The following is a 20,000-nucleotide window of genomic DNA, read 5'->3' as shown; positions in this document are numbered from 1 at the left end:
CTCTCTCTCTCTCTCTCTCTCTCTCTCTCTCTCTCTCTCTCTCTCTCTTCCAATCACTTTCCTAACGTGGGCGTAATGGCTGACTACCGTCCATCAGCCTCCTTAGTACCATGATATCTTTTCTATTTTACTCCTGCTCTCTTCAGACGATTTTATTCAGCTTAGGAGAGACGCTTAATTGTGAAGGGATTAATGAAGTAACTCTACCACTTACAAATATCTCCTAAAATAAATGAAATCGTCAGGAGATACCAGGAATAAACCCAAACAAGAAATCCTCGTACTGAAGAAGACAAATGAAATGTGGCAATTTTTTTTTTTTTTATTCCATCTCTATGTTTCGTTTTTATTTTTCAAGAAGCCATCCATAAAAGGAGTCAAACCATCGGAAGACAGGAAAAGTATACCGAAAAAAAAATGATGTTCTCGTATTTAAGAAGCTATATGAAAGACGAAAAAATCTAAAACGTCTTCTTGCTTTTCATTTTTTTCGTTTTTTTTTTTTTTAAGTCGCTTCGGGGACGTGGTGAAAGAGCCGAGTTGCGTCCATTAACCGAACCGGCATTACCACTCGGGCACGCCGCCCCCCACGAGGAGATGTATTTATAGAACGGGGTAATTTGGGGGGGGAGGGATCTGCCCGAAAGAAAAACGCGAAAATGAGATGAATGGAAATGTGTAGAAATGCAAAAAGAGGAAGACACGTAGAGGAGAAGCAGAAAAATGATGATGAGAAGGGTAAAAAAGATGGTGGTGATTGTGATGATGATGATGATGATGATGATGATGATAATGATGATGATAATGATGATGATAATGATGAAGAAGGGAAGAAGGAAGAAATACATACAAATTAAAAGGAAAAAAAGAGGAAGGAGTCAGTGAAAGAAAACTGGGAAGAATAAAAGAAGTAGGATCAGCAAGAAAAAAGAGAAAACGAAGACTAGGAGGAAGGCGAAGGTAGAAGAAAAAGAATAAGAAAACAAGCTCTAGTACCATTACACTTGTTAAAAATGCCGATATCTTGAAAGTGATCTCGATTCCAACCCACCAAATAGAGCGAGCGAGCGAGCGAGCGAAAGAGAGAGAGAGAGAGAGAGAGAGAGAGAGAGAGAAAGCAGCCTGCAGGATCTCAAGCACGAAAAGTGACCCGTTATTTCCCTGAGACGGTCTCTTCAACTGGACTCGATATCATGCCCTAAAATAACATGCAAAAATACTTCTCAAGGAAGTTAAAATATACACTGCCGCATGACCCTAGCTGACTTTTTTTTTTTTTTAACTGGTTGTGATTTTAAGTTTTCTTCATTCTTTTCTTATCCAGAGGCAGAATTAATGATGTTACTAAAATCCTCATCCCGAAGATCTCGCCAAAATTCTATTCTTCGTTATATTAAGACGATTTTACTCAGTTGCAACAGGGGAGAGAGAGAGAGAGAGAGAGAGAGAGAGAGAGAGAGAGAGAGAGAGAGAGAGAGAGAGAGAGAGAGAGCATATCTGAAAAACAGGAACAGAAATATAGCTTAAAAACAATATCATGGGAGAAAAAGAGTGTTGAAAGCCCGCAAGAGAGAGAGAGAGGAGCTGAAAAGAAACTATTTCGTAAGGAGTCAGACACAGAAGGAAAAAAAAAGGTCAGCGTTGAGAAGCGGTTATTTGTAGCGCAAACTGATCCCAAAAATGATTAAATAACAGACTAAATATATAACAGAAAAAAAGCAAATAAATGACACTAATGAACTAACAAATTACTGAAATGAGAAATATAATGACTCTGTGAATGGGTGCCTTAATTGATCAGATGTGTGTGTGTGTGTGTGTGTGTGTGTGTGTGTGTGTGTGTGTGTGTGTGTGTGTGTGTGTGTGTGTGTGTGTGTGTGTGTGTGTGTGTGTGTGTGTGTGTGTGTGTGTGTGTGTGTGTGTGTGTGCGTGCGTGTGTGTGTGTGTGTGTGTGTGGCTAAAGTTATCAGGAAAGCCGGAAAATACTTTGGGTTCTCTCAGGGTTTTTGAAGGCGATGATTTTTTGGAGTCTGTGTTTGGAGGTCCTTATGTTGACTTCACTGGCTGTTTAGAGACATTCATATTACAGGATTCCCTGCTGATTGGAGATGTCTGTTAATCTTATAATGACGGTGTACGTGACTAGGAAGCGTGCGCTGTTTGGAGACGTTCATTCCGTTGTTTAGACATTTTCTTTACCTTGGTTTGAATGGCGTCCCATGTTTGAAGGCATGCACTGTTTGGTGCTCCGCGCTGTTCAAAAGCATGCATTCTTTGGAGGTACGTGATTTTAGGAGGTATGTGCTGTTTGGAGGCGTTAGTATTTTTTGAGGTTTCTGCTGTTTAGAGACGTCTTCTGTTTGTAGGCGACCATTGTTTATAGGAGTCTGCTGTCTGGAACTGTCAGCTGTTTAGAGGCATCGCTGTTTGAGGTCATCCGCTGTTTGGATAAATAGGCTGTTTGAAGGCATTCAGTGTTTACCTGGAGGCATCGCTTTCTTGGAGGCCACTGTCTCCAAGGCGGTCGCTGTTTAAAAGGCCACACCAGCGAGGCTGTCCGCTGTTTGGAGGTGTTAATTCCGGCTGCCTCGTAGCTCGCCCTGATCCCGGCCAGAGAGCCCAAGTGAAAACACCGTAAATTCACACTTAGCCAGAATTATGGAGGTGCAGCAAAGCCTTCGCGTTTGTCCACAGAATAAATAAGTCCACCGTTAAATCGCTTTTGCATTTTCGCTGCGGAAGTTTCGTTAGGTTTGCGTACTTTCCATTTTATATATTTATCTACTTGTAGTGAGTATATCGATGTGCTTTATCGATAGTTTGGGTGTTTGCGTAAGAATCTGTTTGGAGATTCGTGAGTGCTTTAGGTTGTTGCTGCGTGTCCTTAGAATACGTAAGTGACCCACTAAACTTTTTTTTATTTATTTATTTTTATTTATTTTTTTGCATGGAGTAACTTCTGTTTCCTTACTATTGCATCTTTAAGGGGAGGTAAACTACTGAAGTTAATAATGTAAGGGCGTAGCGAAATATGCGTGTGTACAAAATGGGAACGATGGAAAACACGGGAAAGAAGTTAAGTTCTTTATATCTCGAACGTTTCACAATACACACGGAGCCCAGCTGAAACCCCAGTCCGAATTGATGGGTAAATAAAGAACCTGAGAGATTCCGTATATTTTCCCTCCTACCCAATTTACCCATTAAAGATCAGTCAGATGTGTGTGTGGTTTAGGATGATGGTGGGTTTGGTTTGCTGATTGAGCTGTCTTGTTATACTGGGTGTTGGAAAAACCTATGTGTAGTGTGAGAGGGGGAAGAGAGGACGGGAAGTAGAATGAAAATTAAGTAGGGGAGTTTGGCTGTGTGGAGTGTGGCAGCGTGTGATGTGTGCTTTGTATGATGTGGTAATATGAACCTCTGTCAGTGTGAGGTGTGGTTTTAAGGTGTGTGTGAGGTGTTAAATTGTGAGATGTGGCAGTGCGAGGGGTGAAAATGAGATGTGTGGTCATGAACGACGTGACTGAGATGAAGTGAGTGAGTTGTGACAGTCTGAGGTGTGCTTGTGTGAGGTGTGGGTGGGTGGGTGAGGTGTGGTGTGGCTGGGTAAGGTGTGTATAATGTAGGCTAATATACTTGATTGCACAATTGCTATCCTAACACTCTGCATGTTAATTTTATGCATGATGATCTGGTAAAACGTGGTGCTGAAATTGAAGCCTAAACATGATACGCGTTCCTAAATCTGCATAATTATTGGTTGTTTATCATAAAAAAACGGAAAGTGTAATGTATTTTTCTTTCATTTAACACTAGGCTGCAAATGATAGTCAACTTCGAATCATCATCATCAAGGTTCCCTCTTTATCCACTGCAGAGTTATGATCTAGAAACAGAATGACGATTATAATTTAATTTCAGTTTTTGAACAACCTTTGTGTTCCCATACATCCGAAGCACAGAGATGTCATTCTTGTAAGTATTGTGTGTGTGTGTGTGTGTGTGTGTGTGTGCGTGTGTGTGTGTGTGTGTGTGTGTGTGTGTGTGTGTGTGTGTGTGTGTGTGTGTGTGTGTAGGCAAACGAAGTGTGCTAAACCTCTGTGTGCCCAGTGGAAATGAGAGAAGTTAATTAAATGTGAATGCAATTGAGTGTGTATACGTGTTTAGACTAATATGCTGATGAAATGATTGCTTTGTGTGTGTGTGTGTGTGTGTGTGTGTGTGTGTGTGTGTGTGTGTGTGTGTGTGTGTGTGTGTGTGTGTGTGTGTGTGCGCGCAAGTGCTTTTACGTCTGTGTATGTAGATTTCTGTTGCACACATGTATGTATTGAGTAGGTATATACACGAGCTAGAGCATATCTGTGTGTAAGTGTACGTATATGTATGTATGTATGTAATTATGTATGTATGTAAGTATGTGTGTGTGTTGTATGTATGTATGTATATATGTATTTATGTACCGGGTATGTGCAAATGTTATGTATGTGTGTGTGGGGTCAGGTGTTGCAGGTGGCGCAGGTGTGAGGTCTCGTTAGTCTCCCGCAGTGTGATTTGTTGACACGGCCACCCAGACACCCACCTGAGCAGATGTCCAGGTGATGGATGTAAAGGGGGAGAAGAGGGGGGGGGTGACAAGGTTGCAGTATTTTGGTGTGTATAATAGAGAATGAGTATAATTTTAGAGACGTAAGGCCTGCCGGGGTGTAGAATTTTGGAGTGTATGAGAGTGAATGTGTATAATTTCAGAGACAAAGTTTGCAGGGATATATAATTTTGGTGTGTATAAGAGGCAGTATGTATGATTTCAATAGTGTAAAGTTTGTAGAGGTGCAGAATTTGGGGGTGTATGAGAGGGAGTGTGTATGAAATCAGGGGCGTAAAAAGGAAATGTGTATAATTTCAGAAGTGTAAAGTTTTTAGACGTGTAAAATTTTGGCGTGCATGAGAGGGAGTGTGTAATATTTCGGAGGTGTAAAGTTTCCAGGGGAGTAGAATTTTGTTGTGTATGAGAGGGAGTGTGCATTGTGTATGAGAGGGAGTGTGTATGATTTCGAGGCGTAAAGTTTGTCTGGATTATGATTTCTAGAGATCAATCAGAGAGGTTAGATAAGGCGAGTGAATGGGATGTAGGATTTCCAACTATGACTGAAAAGGGTGCGAATGAGATGTGTCAGTGAGAGGTATAAGCTTCTGTGCGTATGACCAAGGATGTAAAATTTCTGGAGTAAAATTCTGTACGTGTGACTGTGGCTTCTGAAATTGCTTTGATTATGAGTGGGTGTGTTTGAGTAATATGTTGCTTAGTAAGGACATTACAGGGTGCGTAAATGTAAGGCGTAAAACATGAGTGTGTACAAGAGGGGGTATAAATGAGAGGGAGTGTACATGAGGGTTGTAAATGAAAGGAAGTGTAAATGAAGGTTGTAAATGAGAGGGGTGTAAATAAGGGTTGGAAATAAGAGGGTGTGTAAATGAGAGGGGGTCTAAACATGGGGCATAATGAAGGGTGTAAAATTTCTTGGCACGAGCTTGACGACACCCCACCTGAGCAAGTCAGGGTGATGAATGCCAAGCAGAGAGGTTAGGGGGAGGGGTCTACGTTTTCTGTGTGTATGAGAGAGGGCGTAGATGATTAATATATAAATTTCGTGTGTACTGGATAGGATGCATAGGAGAAGTGTAAAAGTTCTACGTGTGTGATGGAGTGCATACGGGTTGTTATCATTTGTGTGTGTTAGAGAGGGGGGGGTGTAAAATATTTCTGTGTAAAAGGGGGAGTGTAAACTTGTTGTGTGTAAGAGTGGATGTGTTAATTTTCGATTGTCTGAGAAGGAGTGTAAAATTTTGTGTGAATAAGAGGGAATGCAGAATTTAATGGGAGCGAGGGAGTGTAGAATTTGGTGTGAATAAGATGGGGTGTAAACTTTGGTGTCAATAAGAGGGAGTCTTAAATCTGAGGTGAATAAACGAGTGTAGAATCTGGTGTGAATAAAAAGGGGTGTAAAATTGCCGTGTGCTTAAAAGGAAATGCAAAATTATTGTACGCCTCAGATGGGGTGTAAATAAGAATTGTGTGTCAGTCTCGTATGCATGATACGATTGTAAATGAAGGGAGTACAGTTATCGTGTGTATGATGTGGGTCTGTAAATAAGGGATGTAATATTTCCTTTGTACAAGACACGAAATACAAAATCTTGGTATGCACAATGCTCCGAAAGGTAGCGCTAAATTCCTCATCCTTACATTCTCACACAATGGGTAAAACTCGTTGAATTTAATACCCCCATATAATGGAACTATGCATGCAAAACTAAATTTATACTGCATAAGAAATGGGCTACAAACGGCATAAAAAAATAGTGTACACCCAGAAATATTTCCCTTGTACACACACACACACACACACACACACACACACACACACACACACACACACACACACACAAACGGGAACAGTAGCAGTGTTTATATCTTTCACATGGAGAAAGATAACATTTTTTTTTCTTTCTAGTAAGTTTACAAAGGAAACAGTCTGAACTAGGATATGGGTTTCCACAATTTTTCGCCCGTTCCGTATGATGACGACATAGTTAATTATTTTTTACTTGTCATTACTAGACGATTTTATCCAGTTTAGAGGAGAGGTTTGGAAATGGAAGGGTTAAGTACTTTCTCCATCCAGCTGAGAGAGAGAGAGAGAGAGAGAGAGAGAGAGAGAGAGAGAGAGAGAGAGAGAGAGAGAGATGATGCAAAAATATGATATCGAGAAAATTAGTTAGAAACATTATCGTCCCTCTCCCCTCTACCTACCACATTTCTCTCTCTCTCTCTCTCTCTCTCTCTCTCTCTCTCTCTCTCTCTCTCTCTCTCTCTCTCTCTCTCTCTCCCTAAACTCATGACCCACACTTGTCTAGCCTCCCCAAGGACGCCTCCCTTTAACACTGAATCCTCGTTGTTGAGTTACAGTTTAAATCCCCCACCCCTTTAAAAATGGCGTCATCTCTAAGCGTGGGCTCTGCTCCATAATTAATTTGGGCCGTAAATTAAGTGGTTTTCATGTGGCCAGAGAGAGAGAGAGAGAGAGAGAGAGAGAGAGAGAGAGATGAGATGAAAGTTGTGGGAGTGAAATTATGTTGGAAGGAGGGAGGGAAGGGACAGTGTGACATGAAGAGGAGACGAGGAAAGTAGGCAGGACGAGTTTTGGAGGAAGCAATGAGTGACGGAGAAATCGAGAAATGTCAGCAAGATTGAAGGATGGAAACGAAGGAATAAATAAGCGGATAGAATGGGATGGACAGAAATACAGGATGAGAAGACGACTGCTGTGTATGCGAATCGGTAAAAATTTTGAGGAGAAAAGTAGGGATGGAAATGAGGAGGAAAGCAAGTAGGAGTGGAGGATTCAGAGAGGAAGGAGAGATGATGAAAAAGGACACAAAGAAGGTAATGAGGGAAGGAAGAAAGGAGAAAAAAAGAAAAAGGTATACAGGAGGGAGGGAGACGAGAGAAATGATGATAAACAAGGTGAAAAGAGGGGAACGAGAAGGAATGCTGGGATGAGAAGAGGAAGGAAGGGAGGAAAGATGAGGGGAGGAGACAGGGAGGAACGAGGAAGTCACAACGAGGGGAGAGAGGGAAGGAAATGATGATGAGGGAAAAAAACGCAGGAAAGTGTGGAGGAGGCATGAAATATTTGGAATATGAGAGAGAGAAAAAGAGGAGACAGAAGAGAAAGGAGAGATGTGAGAATAGAATAAGAAGGAAGAGAAATACAGAAAGAGTGGAACAGGAAGGAAAGCAGAAAAAAATAAACGGTTGCAGCTTGAGCGAAAAAAAAAAAAAGGGGGGGGATATGAAATAAGAGAGAAGAAAGAGAAAGAAAGAGGGAGGAAGGGATCAAAAGGAAGAGAGGGGGAAAGAGGAGGAGGAAAACGAAGAGTAAGGCAGGAAACTGTGGAAGAGGAAGGAAGGCAAGAGAGAAGAAAAATGTTACAGAGTGAAAAAGAAAGGGGGAAGAGGAAATGGGAGGGAGGGGAGTGTTGGAAAAAGTGAAGGAAGGAAGGAATGAAGGAGAGAGAGAGAGAGAGAGAGAGAGAGAGAGAGAGAACGGGGGGTAACACAACACCAAGCATGAAATAAAAAAATAAAAAAAAAGCTGAAAGACACAAAAAGAAAAGGGCAGAAAGAAGATATAAATATATAGGAAAGAAGCCAAGCAAAGAGGAAGCTGGAGAAGTGATGACACGAAGAAGGGGAGAGGCGACGAGAGAATAAAGGAAGGGAAGGAGAACTAATGAAAACAGAGCAAACTTAATGAAGAGAAGGGGAAGTCAGGTGTGGCTAAGAAAACCAGTGGAGGAGAGAGAGAGAGAGAGAGAGTGAGAGAGAGAGAGAGAGAGAGAGAGAGAGAGAGAGAGAGAGAGAATGTTATTAACCAGTAATTTTTCATGTCATATCACAGATTGTTTTCGCTTTATTAACAACTAACGTTATTACAATACTGTCAGTGTATACAAGCCTCGCCTGAATATATATACTGTATGTACAAATTACGCACATACCTTGAATATACGAAAATCTACAGAGAGAGAGAGAGAGAGAGAGAGAGAGAGAGAGAGAGAGAGAGAGAGAGGGAGGGAGAGATTATTTCAAGGTTAAAATTTACATCTCCGAATTCACTTGGAATTTAGGATAACCCTACTGGGACAATTAAGGTAGTCTTACAATCCGTATTTTAACTTCTACGGTTCGGATTTCACCTTTTACAATCCGGATTTCACCTTCTGTAGTCCGGTTTTTACCTTCTATAGTCCTTATTTAAGCTTCTACAATGCTGATTTCACCTCCTACAGTCCGGATTTCACCTTCTCCTGTCCAGATTTCACCTTCTATAGTCCTGATTGTGCCTTCTATATTCCGGATTTTAGATTACACACTTCAGATTGCAGATACTGGAGTCCAGATTTTTGATAAACACGTCCATAACACAATCCTACATCGTCGAATTCTCAAAACCAGTCCGTGAATTTTTTAACGTGAGGAAGTAGAACTGCGAAAAATTATATTACACACCAGAGCACACACAAAGTCAACTGGGTATTGATATAAAGCGTTGAATATTTTTGTGTTTAATATCCGTGGACGTTTCATGACGGTAATGTTATTTAATATGGACTTTAATTAGAGCGTAATTGTTTGTGCGTTTAGTGTTCATACATGTAATTAAATTGTAGGTCATTTTGCTTTAGCATAACTGGGCACGTGCAGGATGGATGTGATGATGATGATGATGATGATGATAGCAGTGAGGATGACAACGATGATGAGGAGGAGGATGGTGGTGACAGTGATGATGATCATAATGAAGAGCCTATTGTCAGAATCTAACAACATGATAAAGAAGGGAGTTGTCCTCGTCGTAACAGCATATACCAGATATCATTTAGGCAATTTCTCTGATCACGATTTTGAAGAGCTTAATTAATCTGGTTAGGTAGCAAGGCCAGATGTTAAAAAAAAAAATGAAAAAATAATAATCAGCCAAAACTGAATAAGTTTTTTTTTGACATTTCACCAAAAATATATATATTTTTTTTTTGCCTCCGCCAAGGAGGTTACGTATTTGCCAGCGTTTGTTTGTCTGTTTGTTTGTCTGTCTGTCTCTGTCTGTTAGCAGGATTACTCAAAAAGTTATGAACGAATTCTGATGAAAATTTGTGGAAGGGTGGGGTACGGGCCAAGAAAGAAATTATTAAATTTGGGTTCGGATCTGGATCCGGATCCGGGGTATTCCGCAAAATATCTCCAAAAGTTCTCAATGAATTTCATTTAAATTTTGTGGAAAGGCGGGCCATGGACCAAGAAAGAATTGATTAAATTTTGAAGCTCTTCCGGATCCGGATCCCTTTTAATGGCAATGGCGTTGGCGGAGGTATGCGCTCTCTCATGCTTTATGTTAACCCCCCCCCTTTTTTTTTTTTTTTTGGCCAGAACAAATGAGTGAAAAAAAAAAAAGTACGACGCAAGCTTATACCCACTTTTCACAGCAACACTCCTGGTGGTGCTTAGATCTGGACGTGCAGGTACTTTTGTAAGAAAGACGTGGCTTTGGTGGGAGAGATTTCTTTTGATTTCTTCAGTGCGATTATTCTTATCACTTATTCATGTTATCCACGGACGAATGGGCAATTATATTTATTTCAGTCATGATCTTGCATGAAAAACAGAATCCCTCAAAACCCTTCACTACGAGAAAATCTTACGTCAGTAATCTCATCGGTTAAGGAAACACCCTAGCACCTCATCCTTAGCGATTTAATTTTGGATACGGCATGATATTCATGCTGCGTATGATGGCTTTTCAGTGACTTAAATGACACACAAAATGACAGTAAGGAGTGACAAGCAAAATAAATCGCTTAGGAATTAGTGTCAGGGAGCTTCCTCAACCGACGAGAATACAGGCCTTATTATCTGTCGGTACAAAGAGGGAGATACAGAAATACCATCATCGTGCTGAAGGAGACAGAGACTGAATGGAGTTTCGGATATTGTACTGTCTGGTGGTATGGAAGAAGAAGAAGGGCATAGGTGGAGGATGGCTGGGGAAATGGAGGGGAATGACGGAGAGGGAGAAAGAGGAGAGGGGATTGTTACAGCATGGGACGGAAGGTGGAAGTAGAGGGTGAAGGGGATGGAGGGGGTATAGAGGCAGAGATAGAAGGGGAGGAGATGAAGATGGAAAGAGTTGGAGGTGGAGTGGAGAGATAGAGGGTGGAGGGGAGGGATAGCAAGGGGGAGGGGTCAGACGGGAGAAATGAGGGGAAAGAGGATTACTCCAGAGGGGAATAAAAGAATACCGTGACTCTGTAAAGGGGATTCTGTGTACCTACATGGAATATTCTGATTAATTTGTACTGTTCTCCCCAAAAGTCTGAAATATTTCCTGGGAGAGAGTAGGATGCGATACTGCCACTGAGCAAAGTAATGGGAGTATAATGTCGGATGAAGCCTTGGAAAGCAAGACGGAGGTGGTGGAAGTAGCAGAGGGAGATCCTGTGTTGTGTGGAAGAAAGAGTGGAACAGAGCGATGGAGAGAAAGAGGCAGAAGAAGAACAGAGTGAGAGTGATTCTGAGTGACAGTTACTCGTTCACAGAGTGAAAGTGAGAGATGGAGTTACTGTAAACAGATCGATCAATCGATCGGTCGATTGAAAGACATATTTTACATACATACATACACACACACACACACACACACTCATATATATATATATATATATATATATATATATATATATATATATATATATATATATATACTATGTATATATGAGTGTGTGTGTGTGTGTGTGTGTGTGTGTGTGTGTGTGTGTGTGTAGCGGATCACACTGACAATTGCAACACCCCAGATGACATCACCAAATCATCGCCTTATCTCCCCCACCACACGCGGCTTCTCAGGCGTAAAGCGTTGAGGGGTAGGGTGTGGTGGCTGTAGGGAGGCACCAAAGTCCCTATTATGAAAACCAAGACCGGGAAGGTGTGGTCAGGCTCCCAGTTTTGATGATAATTTCCACAGCACATGAAAGTGATAGAACATGCCTGCCACTCCTGCATCCTTCCTGACTGCACCTTGTAATGTGGGATGCAGGCTAATCACATCTAACAGTTAAAGGTGTTCCATTAAAGACAGTAAAAAACCAGAAGCTTTCATACACAGTCGCACACTCAGTTTTGATGATACGAGTAAGGCACCTACCTGGATCTGAATTCAAGAGCAATCCTACAACCCAGCCGTACAACTGGGGACCTGGATGTAACAATGACCGTTGCAGGTCGCTTTTTACGGGAAGACAGGGACCTTAGCATAGTGTCTGTCTCAATAAACCTCGTGTAGTCGATAGCCATTAATTTTAGTTTTTTTTTCTCTTCCCACTAGACACTGCTCCTCGGGTGTATGGGGGACGGCTATCGGATCTGTTGTTAGCTTAATTTATCTAGCTTAATTTTCCTCGTACAGGTGACAGGCATTAATTTACGCCCTTTTTTCCCCACCAGGCACATCTCCTCGGGTGTAAGGGATAGGAGGACTCTGAAGGCTTGGACCTGTTCAGCACGGAAGCTCGCGTGACGGGTGACTGCGGTAAGGTGGTGGGGTGTGTGGAGGGCAGCGTGAAGTCCTCCCGCAGCGGTGAGAGGTGGCTGGTGGGCGGCGGCAGGGAGAGGGACAGGACCGACTGCGTAAACCCTGCCGCCGCCAACTACCAGGTACGTACCGTATTCACAAAACCTTCTTGAGATTTAGCTTTACCTAATATTCCCTGTTTTACTTTTTTCATTCATACAGCTACCAAACGCTTCACAACCAAACCGGAATTAATATTAGCTCTCTTTCTTCAATATATTTCCCAGTAGCTACTAAAGGTTTCATTGGCAAATAAAATCGTCTGGTATTAGCTGTTCCCATAGGTTTAAGGATTAACTTGAGACAATGTATTAACCCTCAGACCTTGGGAAGCTTCCGGTGGTGTGCAATATCATCTGGAGTTAGCCAAAAATTAAAGTAAATTAGCTGGCTTCCAAGGTACAAAAGTTAGAGTGAAAATGTACGACCAAACAATAAGTTCTATGATACCATAATTCGCTTCCCTGCAGACTTGATTACAGGAAAATGTACTAAATCTCCTTCACGAATGCATCGGCAGGGGTCCTCAGCGTACTACGGTGCGGCCACGGTGGTGTCAGCGACTGCGCTGCGATACCAGATCCCGGGACGAAGCTTCGAGGCCGACCATCCCGACGCGGCCATCAAGGATCCGCGTAGCAAGATGAGAGGTGAGAGGCAGAGAGAGGTTACAAAATGAATTAGTTCTTTTCACCTTTCATACTGCCTCATTAGTTTATTCAAAGGTAAACTAACATACTTTCTCGTAAGGTTTCATACTGGTTTATCATCCTGCCCTAAAGTATACTTGCATGCTCTCTAGGGAGATTTCATGTCATGTTTCTGTCATCTTTGGTTTACTAATATAAATCTGGATCTCAGATTTCTTATACCTTGCACGCTGGGTCCCTCTCTAGCGAAGTGGTGCCTAAAAAAGGAGAAATAGAAAAATATTTGTTCACTTTCAGTCCCACAGCTGTCGAAAATAATGATAATGATCTACACTAAAGCAATACTGAACCATCCACAACCAGGTCGTGCTGATCATTAGTGTGGTTTACCCCTGACGCCACATTTCTTACAAGTTAACACTGAGCTTTCCTTCCACACACTTCTCAATACTTTTAATAGTTTTGATCCTCCTTTTGTCCTATGGCTCCTTTATTGTCGGTTCAAAGGAATACCAAAGAGCTTTCTAAGGGAGAAGTTCATTATTATCATCATCATCATCATCATTATCATCATCACACTATTTCCCACTAATAAATATGGTTAGTAGGATACCAAAAATAGGAAAAGAAAAGCAAAAAAGTAAGAGAACCGAGAACAGATTGCCCTGGGAGATTTTACACTTCTCTTGGCGTATACAGAAAGATCATACCCAGTTTACTTCAGGCATGTCTTAACTCTTACAGAACCTTAATCTTTTCAACTATCTGGTTTTTACCGGTACTAGATAGTTTTATTTAGCTTAAGAGTGGTTTGCAATCCTCCAAGAGTAAAAAGTGTGCAAAGATATGGTAGTCAAATAAGTGACCCAGTAACGATCGCAGCTGTGAACTACAATTAAGCGCAAAGGAATATCGCTGTAAGACTAACCACTAGTCGCAGATCTATGCTACGGATGCTGTGAAGAATGAGAGATATGATATGGCAAACACGCTAAATTCTCGCCCGCAAACAGAGCGTGAGGGACGGCCAGGACACGGTCAGAGATATTGGCACCATCCATTACCCTCAGCATCCGCCAAACCTCCTTTCAAGGCACGGGTATTTGACCGTATTCTTTACCCTTTCAGTTCGATTTATTCTTTTATCGCAGACCACTTTATGCTGGCTTGTAGTTATGTTGAAACTAAGAGGAGATGAAGATACATGCAGATTTTGTTTCCGATGGTTACAGCATTTATGCAAGAGGATTTATTGGACACCCTAATGATTAACTTTGATCCGACCAGATGTACAAAGACAGCCGACTGATTTCACCGGAGCTGAGCACGTCTAACACAGCTGGAATATGTTTGGGACTCAGATTTAAGTGCTGGAAACGTGACTTATGCCCAGTAAGGTGTGGGGATATCTGTGCCATACAGAGTGTTATTTACTTTGTGTCCACGTTAATTTTAACCTAAAATAACCATCCTTCCACCTTGGCTGCTAAGCAGTAGCAAGATATTAACATCAGAAAATGGAGTTAGTCACCAACAATTTTTATGGAATATCTGCAAAGCCGTAACTCTGTGTTATTCCCCATTGAGGTACGGGAAATAAGCTGTAAAATTCAATCTATCTATCTATAGCCAGGCGCCTTAATCGTGTATGGGGTGGCCACAAACAAATCGCCTCTATGTTGTCCTGTCCCCTTCCATTTCGCTGCCCAGCCCCCCCCCCAACTTACACTCCCCTCTCTCATAAACGTCAACTTAAGGTGGGCGAACACCAGTATGTGATTCTGTGACAACAGGGATGGGTGATGGTCTAAACAAAGTCTGGCCACAACTCACTAAGGAGGATGATAAACCAAGCACACAGTACCCTCATTTCCGATCACACAAATGGCCGTCATATATCTGGGATTAATTTACAGTCTAGCTATCTGTATCAATACCCACTCAGAACGATGATATATATATATATATATATATATATATATATATATATATATATATTTATTTATTTATTTATTTATTATATATATATATATATATATATATATATATATATATATATATATATATATATATATATATATATATATATATATATATGCTACCTTTAGAAAATTGTAATCAGCTTAGAAACGGCCTCTCATTCTGAAGAGGTTAAACAGTCCTATAAATCTTTTCAGTACTAAGACCAGGATAATGCGGCCACAAGAAGACTCTGATGCACCAACAGGAGCCTCATTACAATAAAAATCTGTGTACAATCCCAAAACTCCCACAAAACACACACACACACACACACACACACACACACACACACACACACACACTACGAAATTAAAGGAATGTTTACAACATATTTACTCTACACGACCCTTCACCTAGAAAAAATAAATAAAAAACTCTACATTACTATAGCATCATTCCAGCTTCACACTACGACCACAACATTCAAAAAATCACCACAACCCCGTAGCCCTCCACAACACCACAGTTCCACAACACCACAACTCTACACCTCCAAAGCACGAGGATAACAGAGCACCACAACATAACACCACAATTCCACATCACAGGTTATGAAGCACAATCGTTCCACTCTACAACTACATATCACCAAAACTCCACATTTTCATTCCACAATAAGGGATATCCACAATTACACAACCACAATACCAAAAGACCATAACTTCTCAACAATATAAGTTTTGAACCCCTCAACACTTTTAACACACCAACCCACCATCGCAAAGCCACCACCACCCTCCTTCGCAAAAACCACCGCCACAACACACCACACCAAAACATTTCACAGCAGGTGCATTTCACAGCTGCACACACCCTCCACAATACTTCTAAAACATCACACGAACTCCAGCCCACAGAAAACCACCATCACAGCAACACCACAGCAGCTGCACTTCCCTTGTACCGCCGCAGTGCCTCAAGCCCACTGCCTCCCTTCCCCACGTTTATCCTTTATACGTCCCCCCTACTCCCCTCCCTCACAGTCACCACACGCCTTCCCTTCCTCCTGCTTCCCTCTCCCCTCAGCTCTGCCCCAAGCCCACATTCCTCCCCTCTCTCCCCTTCACCTGACCCATTCTCCCCTTCCATTTTTTTCATCTCACACTCTCCACCCCTCCCTCCTGTACCCTTCCCCATGCTGCCCTTTACTTCATTTTCTCCTTCCCTTTCCTCCTCCCTCGCACTTCACCTCTCTACCTTTCCCCTTTCTATCTCTCCCTCCCCCCCTCTCTCCTCTTTTCTTCTTGTCTCTCCACTTTTATTTTCTCCCGCCTTCTCACACGTTTCCCTTCCCTTCTATCCCCTCCATGATCCTTGTTCTCTTTCTAGCCTTCTCCCGTCCTCTACACTCTCTCTCTCTCGCCCCATCCCCTCTCCCCTACCCCCCCTTCTTCCCTCTTCCACAGCGTCCCTCCCCACCCCCTCTCCGTTCTTTCCATTTCCTTCTCTTACCTCATCTTCCTACCCCACGCTTGCCCTTTCCCCCGTCCCCTCGTATCTCAGTTACTCTTATATTCTATCCATATATCTTCTGTATCGACACAATCTGCATAAACAACATACAAAAATAAATAACATGATATATACAAAGAACAACTGACAAGGAGGAGATATCAGAAGGCCTGCCAAATTGACAAGAACACAACTCAAACACTTTCATCACTAAACCTGTTCTGTACTTTCCACGTTTTGCACTACCAACAATGCTTTCCCACACCTATGAATATTGCAACCCCCTCCCCACCCCTCACCTTCCCACAACAACAAATTAACAAACATATGAACAAGAAAATGCTGTGCTTTTTACTTTTGCTTTTACGTCACTCTTCAGGTCAAAATAAGAAAAACAGATGAGGTATAGTTTATCTAGTCCTTTTTTTTCTGACCAGTCATTCTAAACTTTGAGGGGAAAAAAGAGAAGAAAACATACAGTACTTTTTTTTTTAGTATTTTCTACGCGGTGTTGTGAACCTTGAGGAAAAAATCGTGGTACTGTGTCTCGTAGCTTTTTATTTCTCCCTCCGGTCATTTCAAGCAGCGAGAAAAAAAAATAAACAGTAGACGTAGTAAAAGATATTCTCACTTTTTTCTGCCAGTCTTGTCACACTTGAGAAACACACACACACACACACACACACACACACACACACACACACACACACACACACACACACACACACACACACACACACACACACACACACACAAATAAAAAGCGTAGGACAACGTTTTCTCAATTTTCTTCTTTCTTACTCTCCACTCCAGTCCATGTAACGCCTCAAAAATATTAGAACGAAAATGTGGTAAGCAGGAAAATGGAAAAAGAAAATGGTGATATCCTAAACTCAGTGACCGAGTTAGGGAATGAAAGACGAAAAAAGATTTAAAAAATATAGTTCTCCATTTTCGGTGGGCGCATGAATGTATATAGTATTTTTTTTTAGCCTTTTTTATGCATTTTTTTCTTTTTTATTGAACTTAATAAAATCGTCTGAAATTAGAGGGACTGTTCTGGACTAAAATGTAAATCTAGATCACTCTAACCCCTTCGATGCCGTAGATTTCTCGAAGTTAAATAAATTATGGTTATAGCTAAGGTCGAAAACTTGCCTGAGAGAGAGAGAGACTGTCCAAATCATACTGCAGAACAGTATAAGAAAAGGCAAATAAATTCTGTATATTGGAAATGCCATGTTTACTGGCTGGTAGCTTTAAGGGAATATATATATATATATATATATATATATATATATATATATATATATATATATATATATATATGAGAATTGTAAAACACACACACACACACACACACACACACACACACACACACACACACACATTATCCTCTTAGGCCATGGGTCTGGAGGTAGCAGCTTTCATCAACCTTAACATGTCACAACATAATAGCAAAGCAAACAGAAAAGCAAACAGGAAGTCAGGATTTACTAGCAGGCATTTCATTTATGCAAGTACAACATAATTAGAGTTTTTAAAGCAAGAACTTAATAAAGACGTAAGTAAAAAAAAAAAAATGCACAGTTAGTACCGAGCATCGCACTTAAGAGAGGATATGAGAGGCAACCCGGGACAGACTAGGTAAATAGTGCAATATACGAAGTTGTCCGAATATTGCACGAGTAATATTTGACTCGCATGCGCAACATTCGAAGCGCATGAGTACTATTTAAAGCGGAAGAGTAATATTTATAGCGCAAGAGTAATATTTACAGCGGAAGAGTAATATTTATTGCGGAAAAGTACTATTTATAGCGCAAAAGTAATATTTACAGAGGAAGAGTAATATTTATGGCGGAAGAGTAATATTTATAGTGCAAGAGTAATATTTGAACTTACATCACAGGGTGGCACAAGTTAAAATGCTTCTTCTTCACATATACTAGAAAGCTCAGTTTTGCATGCGGTGCTTTACCTTTTCCTCTTTTTTTTATTATTATTTTTTTTTCCAGGGTCCATTTCTACACCTGAAATATCATCAACCAGTAGAATAGCCTCCCAGGATATGCTGTGGAGGGAACACCTATAGATTAATTTAAATGGAAATGAGCCCAGCACCTGCCCGTATCAGGGATTGTGTAATGAAAGGGAAGGAGGGAGTAAAAACACAGACACAATCCCTCCTACACTGCCACCTGAGTCTGATGCTGGTGGAAATTTATAGGCTTTGTACGAGTATTCCTTTTACACTGAATGCTTGCTACCGTGAGAGAGAGAGAGAGAGAGAGAGAGAGAGAGAGAGAACGGAACAACAGGAAGTAGTGAAAAGGGGACAGGGATAAGAGTTATGAATAATGAAGAGAAAAATGGGAATGGAAATAAGCGTTAAGGAATGGGAATATAGTATACTAACTGGAAAGAGGAGAAAGGGAAGAGACATGAGAAACATGGAATAGGGACTGGGAATAGGAAATGGAGAAAAAGGAGTGAAATAGGAAGGAGGAAATAGGGAACAAGAAGAGAGGGGGTAAGAGAAATGAAGGACAGGTGAAGGGCAGGCAAGTGTGTGCGGCAGGCAGATGTGTGGGGCAGGCAGGTGTGTGGGGTGGCAGAGTGGAAACACAGTGGTCTCTTAATGATGCACGTTGCTCCTCCCCTCACAACCCCCTCCTCTCCTCTCTCTTCCCCTCTACCGTCCCCTCCTCTCTAGGCTCCCCTCTCTTTCCCTCAAACCTCCATCCTACTTTCCTCACTTATCCTTTGCTCTCCTTCCGTTTCCTTCCTGCTCCCTTTCAATCCTCGTCCCTTTCATCACCTTTTCCCTCTCCTCAATTTCTAAATCCACTCCCCTCCCATCACCCCCTATCTCCTCTCATTTCCTTCACTTCCCATACACGTCCTCATTTCCCTTCCCATCCCCTCCATTTTCCGCCCTTTCCCCTCTGCTCCTCTCCCTTCCTTTCCCCTCCTTTCCCTTCCCTTCCCTTCTCCTCTCCTCTCCTCTCCTCCCTTCCTACCTCACTTTCTACCTTCCCATTCCTCCCTTCCTTCTTTGATTTAAGCAATCTTTTATTCAACTTTCTTTATACAGGATTTGTGTTGCATACCCTCAGCCCTTAAGACTTTTTCATTTACACACACACACACACACACACACACACACACACACACACACACACACACAAAACAAACCTACTAACATGACTAAGCCTCCCAAGCATGATGAAAAAAAAAAAAAAATTAACTACAGAAAGCTAAAAATTTCTCAAGACTTGTAATCTGCAGGCGGACGAAATAATCCCATGCTCAAACACACGACTAGCTTACTTGGCAGTTTTGGCAATGAAGCACTCTGAAATTTACGACGAAAATGAAACTGCAATCAACCTGCTCCTTCTCCTTCCTCGCTGGCCCGTTAGCTAAATTAGTCGCAGCTGGATAACGCATTTATTTTCCTTTTTATGCCCGTTAATCCAAGCTCCGTTTTATATAGCTGGCGTGGGAAACTTCTTGGCACTAGCCTCTGAGTGATTTATTCTTGATATTACTCTTAAATCTTCTCCTGTATGTCACTGATGTAAACCAGGTCGATATGAAGGCGATATGAAGCATGCAGAAGACGTTTAAGTGTAAAACCTAAAGTAAATCGCTAAGACAGAGGTGATACGAATATTAAAGCTAT

At 41.5% G+C, this 20,000-nt stretch overlaps 1 protein-coding gene across 1 annotated transcript in view; it reads left to right on the top strand.

The window, feature by feature from the left end:
- Nucleotides 1–20,000, top strand: part of LOC145412079 (dipeptidase 1-like) — a 93,356-nt gene that overhangs the window by 18,446 nt on the left and 54,910 nt on the right. The window contains exons 2-3 of the mRNA XM_080281997.1: nt 12,089–12,271; nt 12,709–12,838. Of these exons, the coding sequence (XP_080138123.1) occupies nt 12,089–12,271; nt 12,709–12,838 (313 nt within the window). The remainder of the gene's footprint in view (nt 1–12,088; nt 12,272–12,708; nt 12,839–20,000) is intronic.

The sequence above is a fragment of the Coenobita brevimanus genome, chromosome 92 (genome assembly GCF_032717465.1).
Source record: "Coenobita brevimanus isolate Jiangsu-jjx chromosome 92, ASM3271746v2, whole genome shotgun sequence".
NCBI classification, from domain to species: domain Eukaryota; kingdom Metazoa; phylum Arthropoda; class Malacostraca; order Decapoda; family Coenobitidae; genus Coenobita; species Coenobita brevimanus.
Note: the sequence above shows the minus strand (reverse complement) of the source record. Positions and strands in the feature narration are given on the sequence as shown.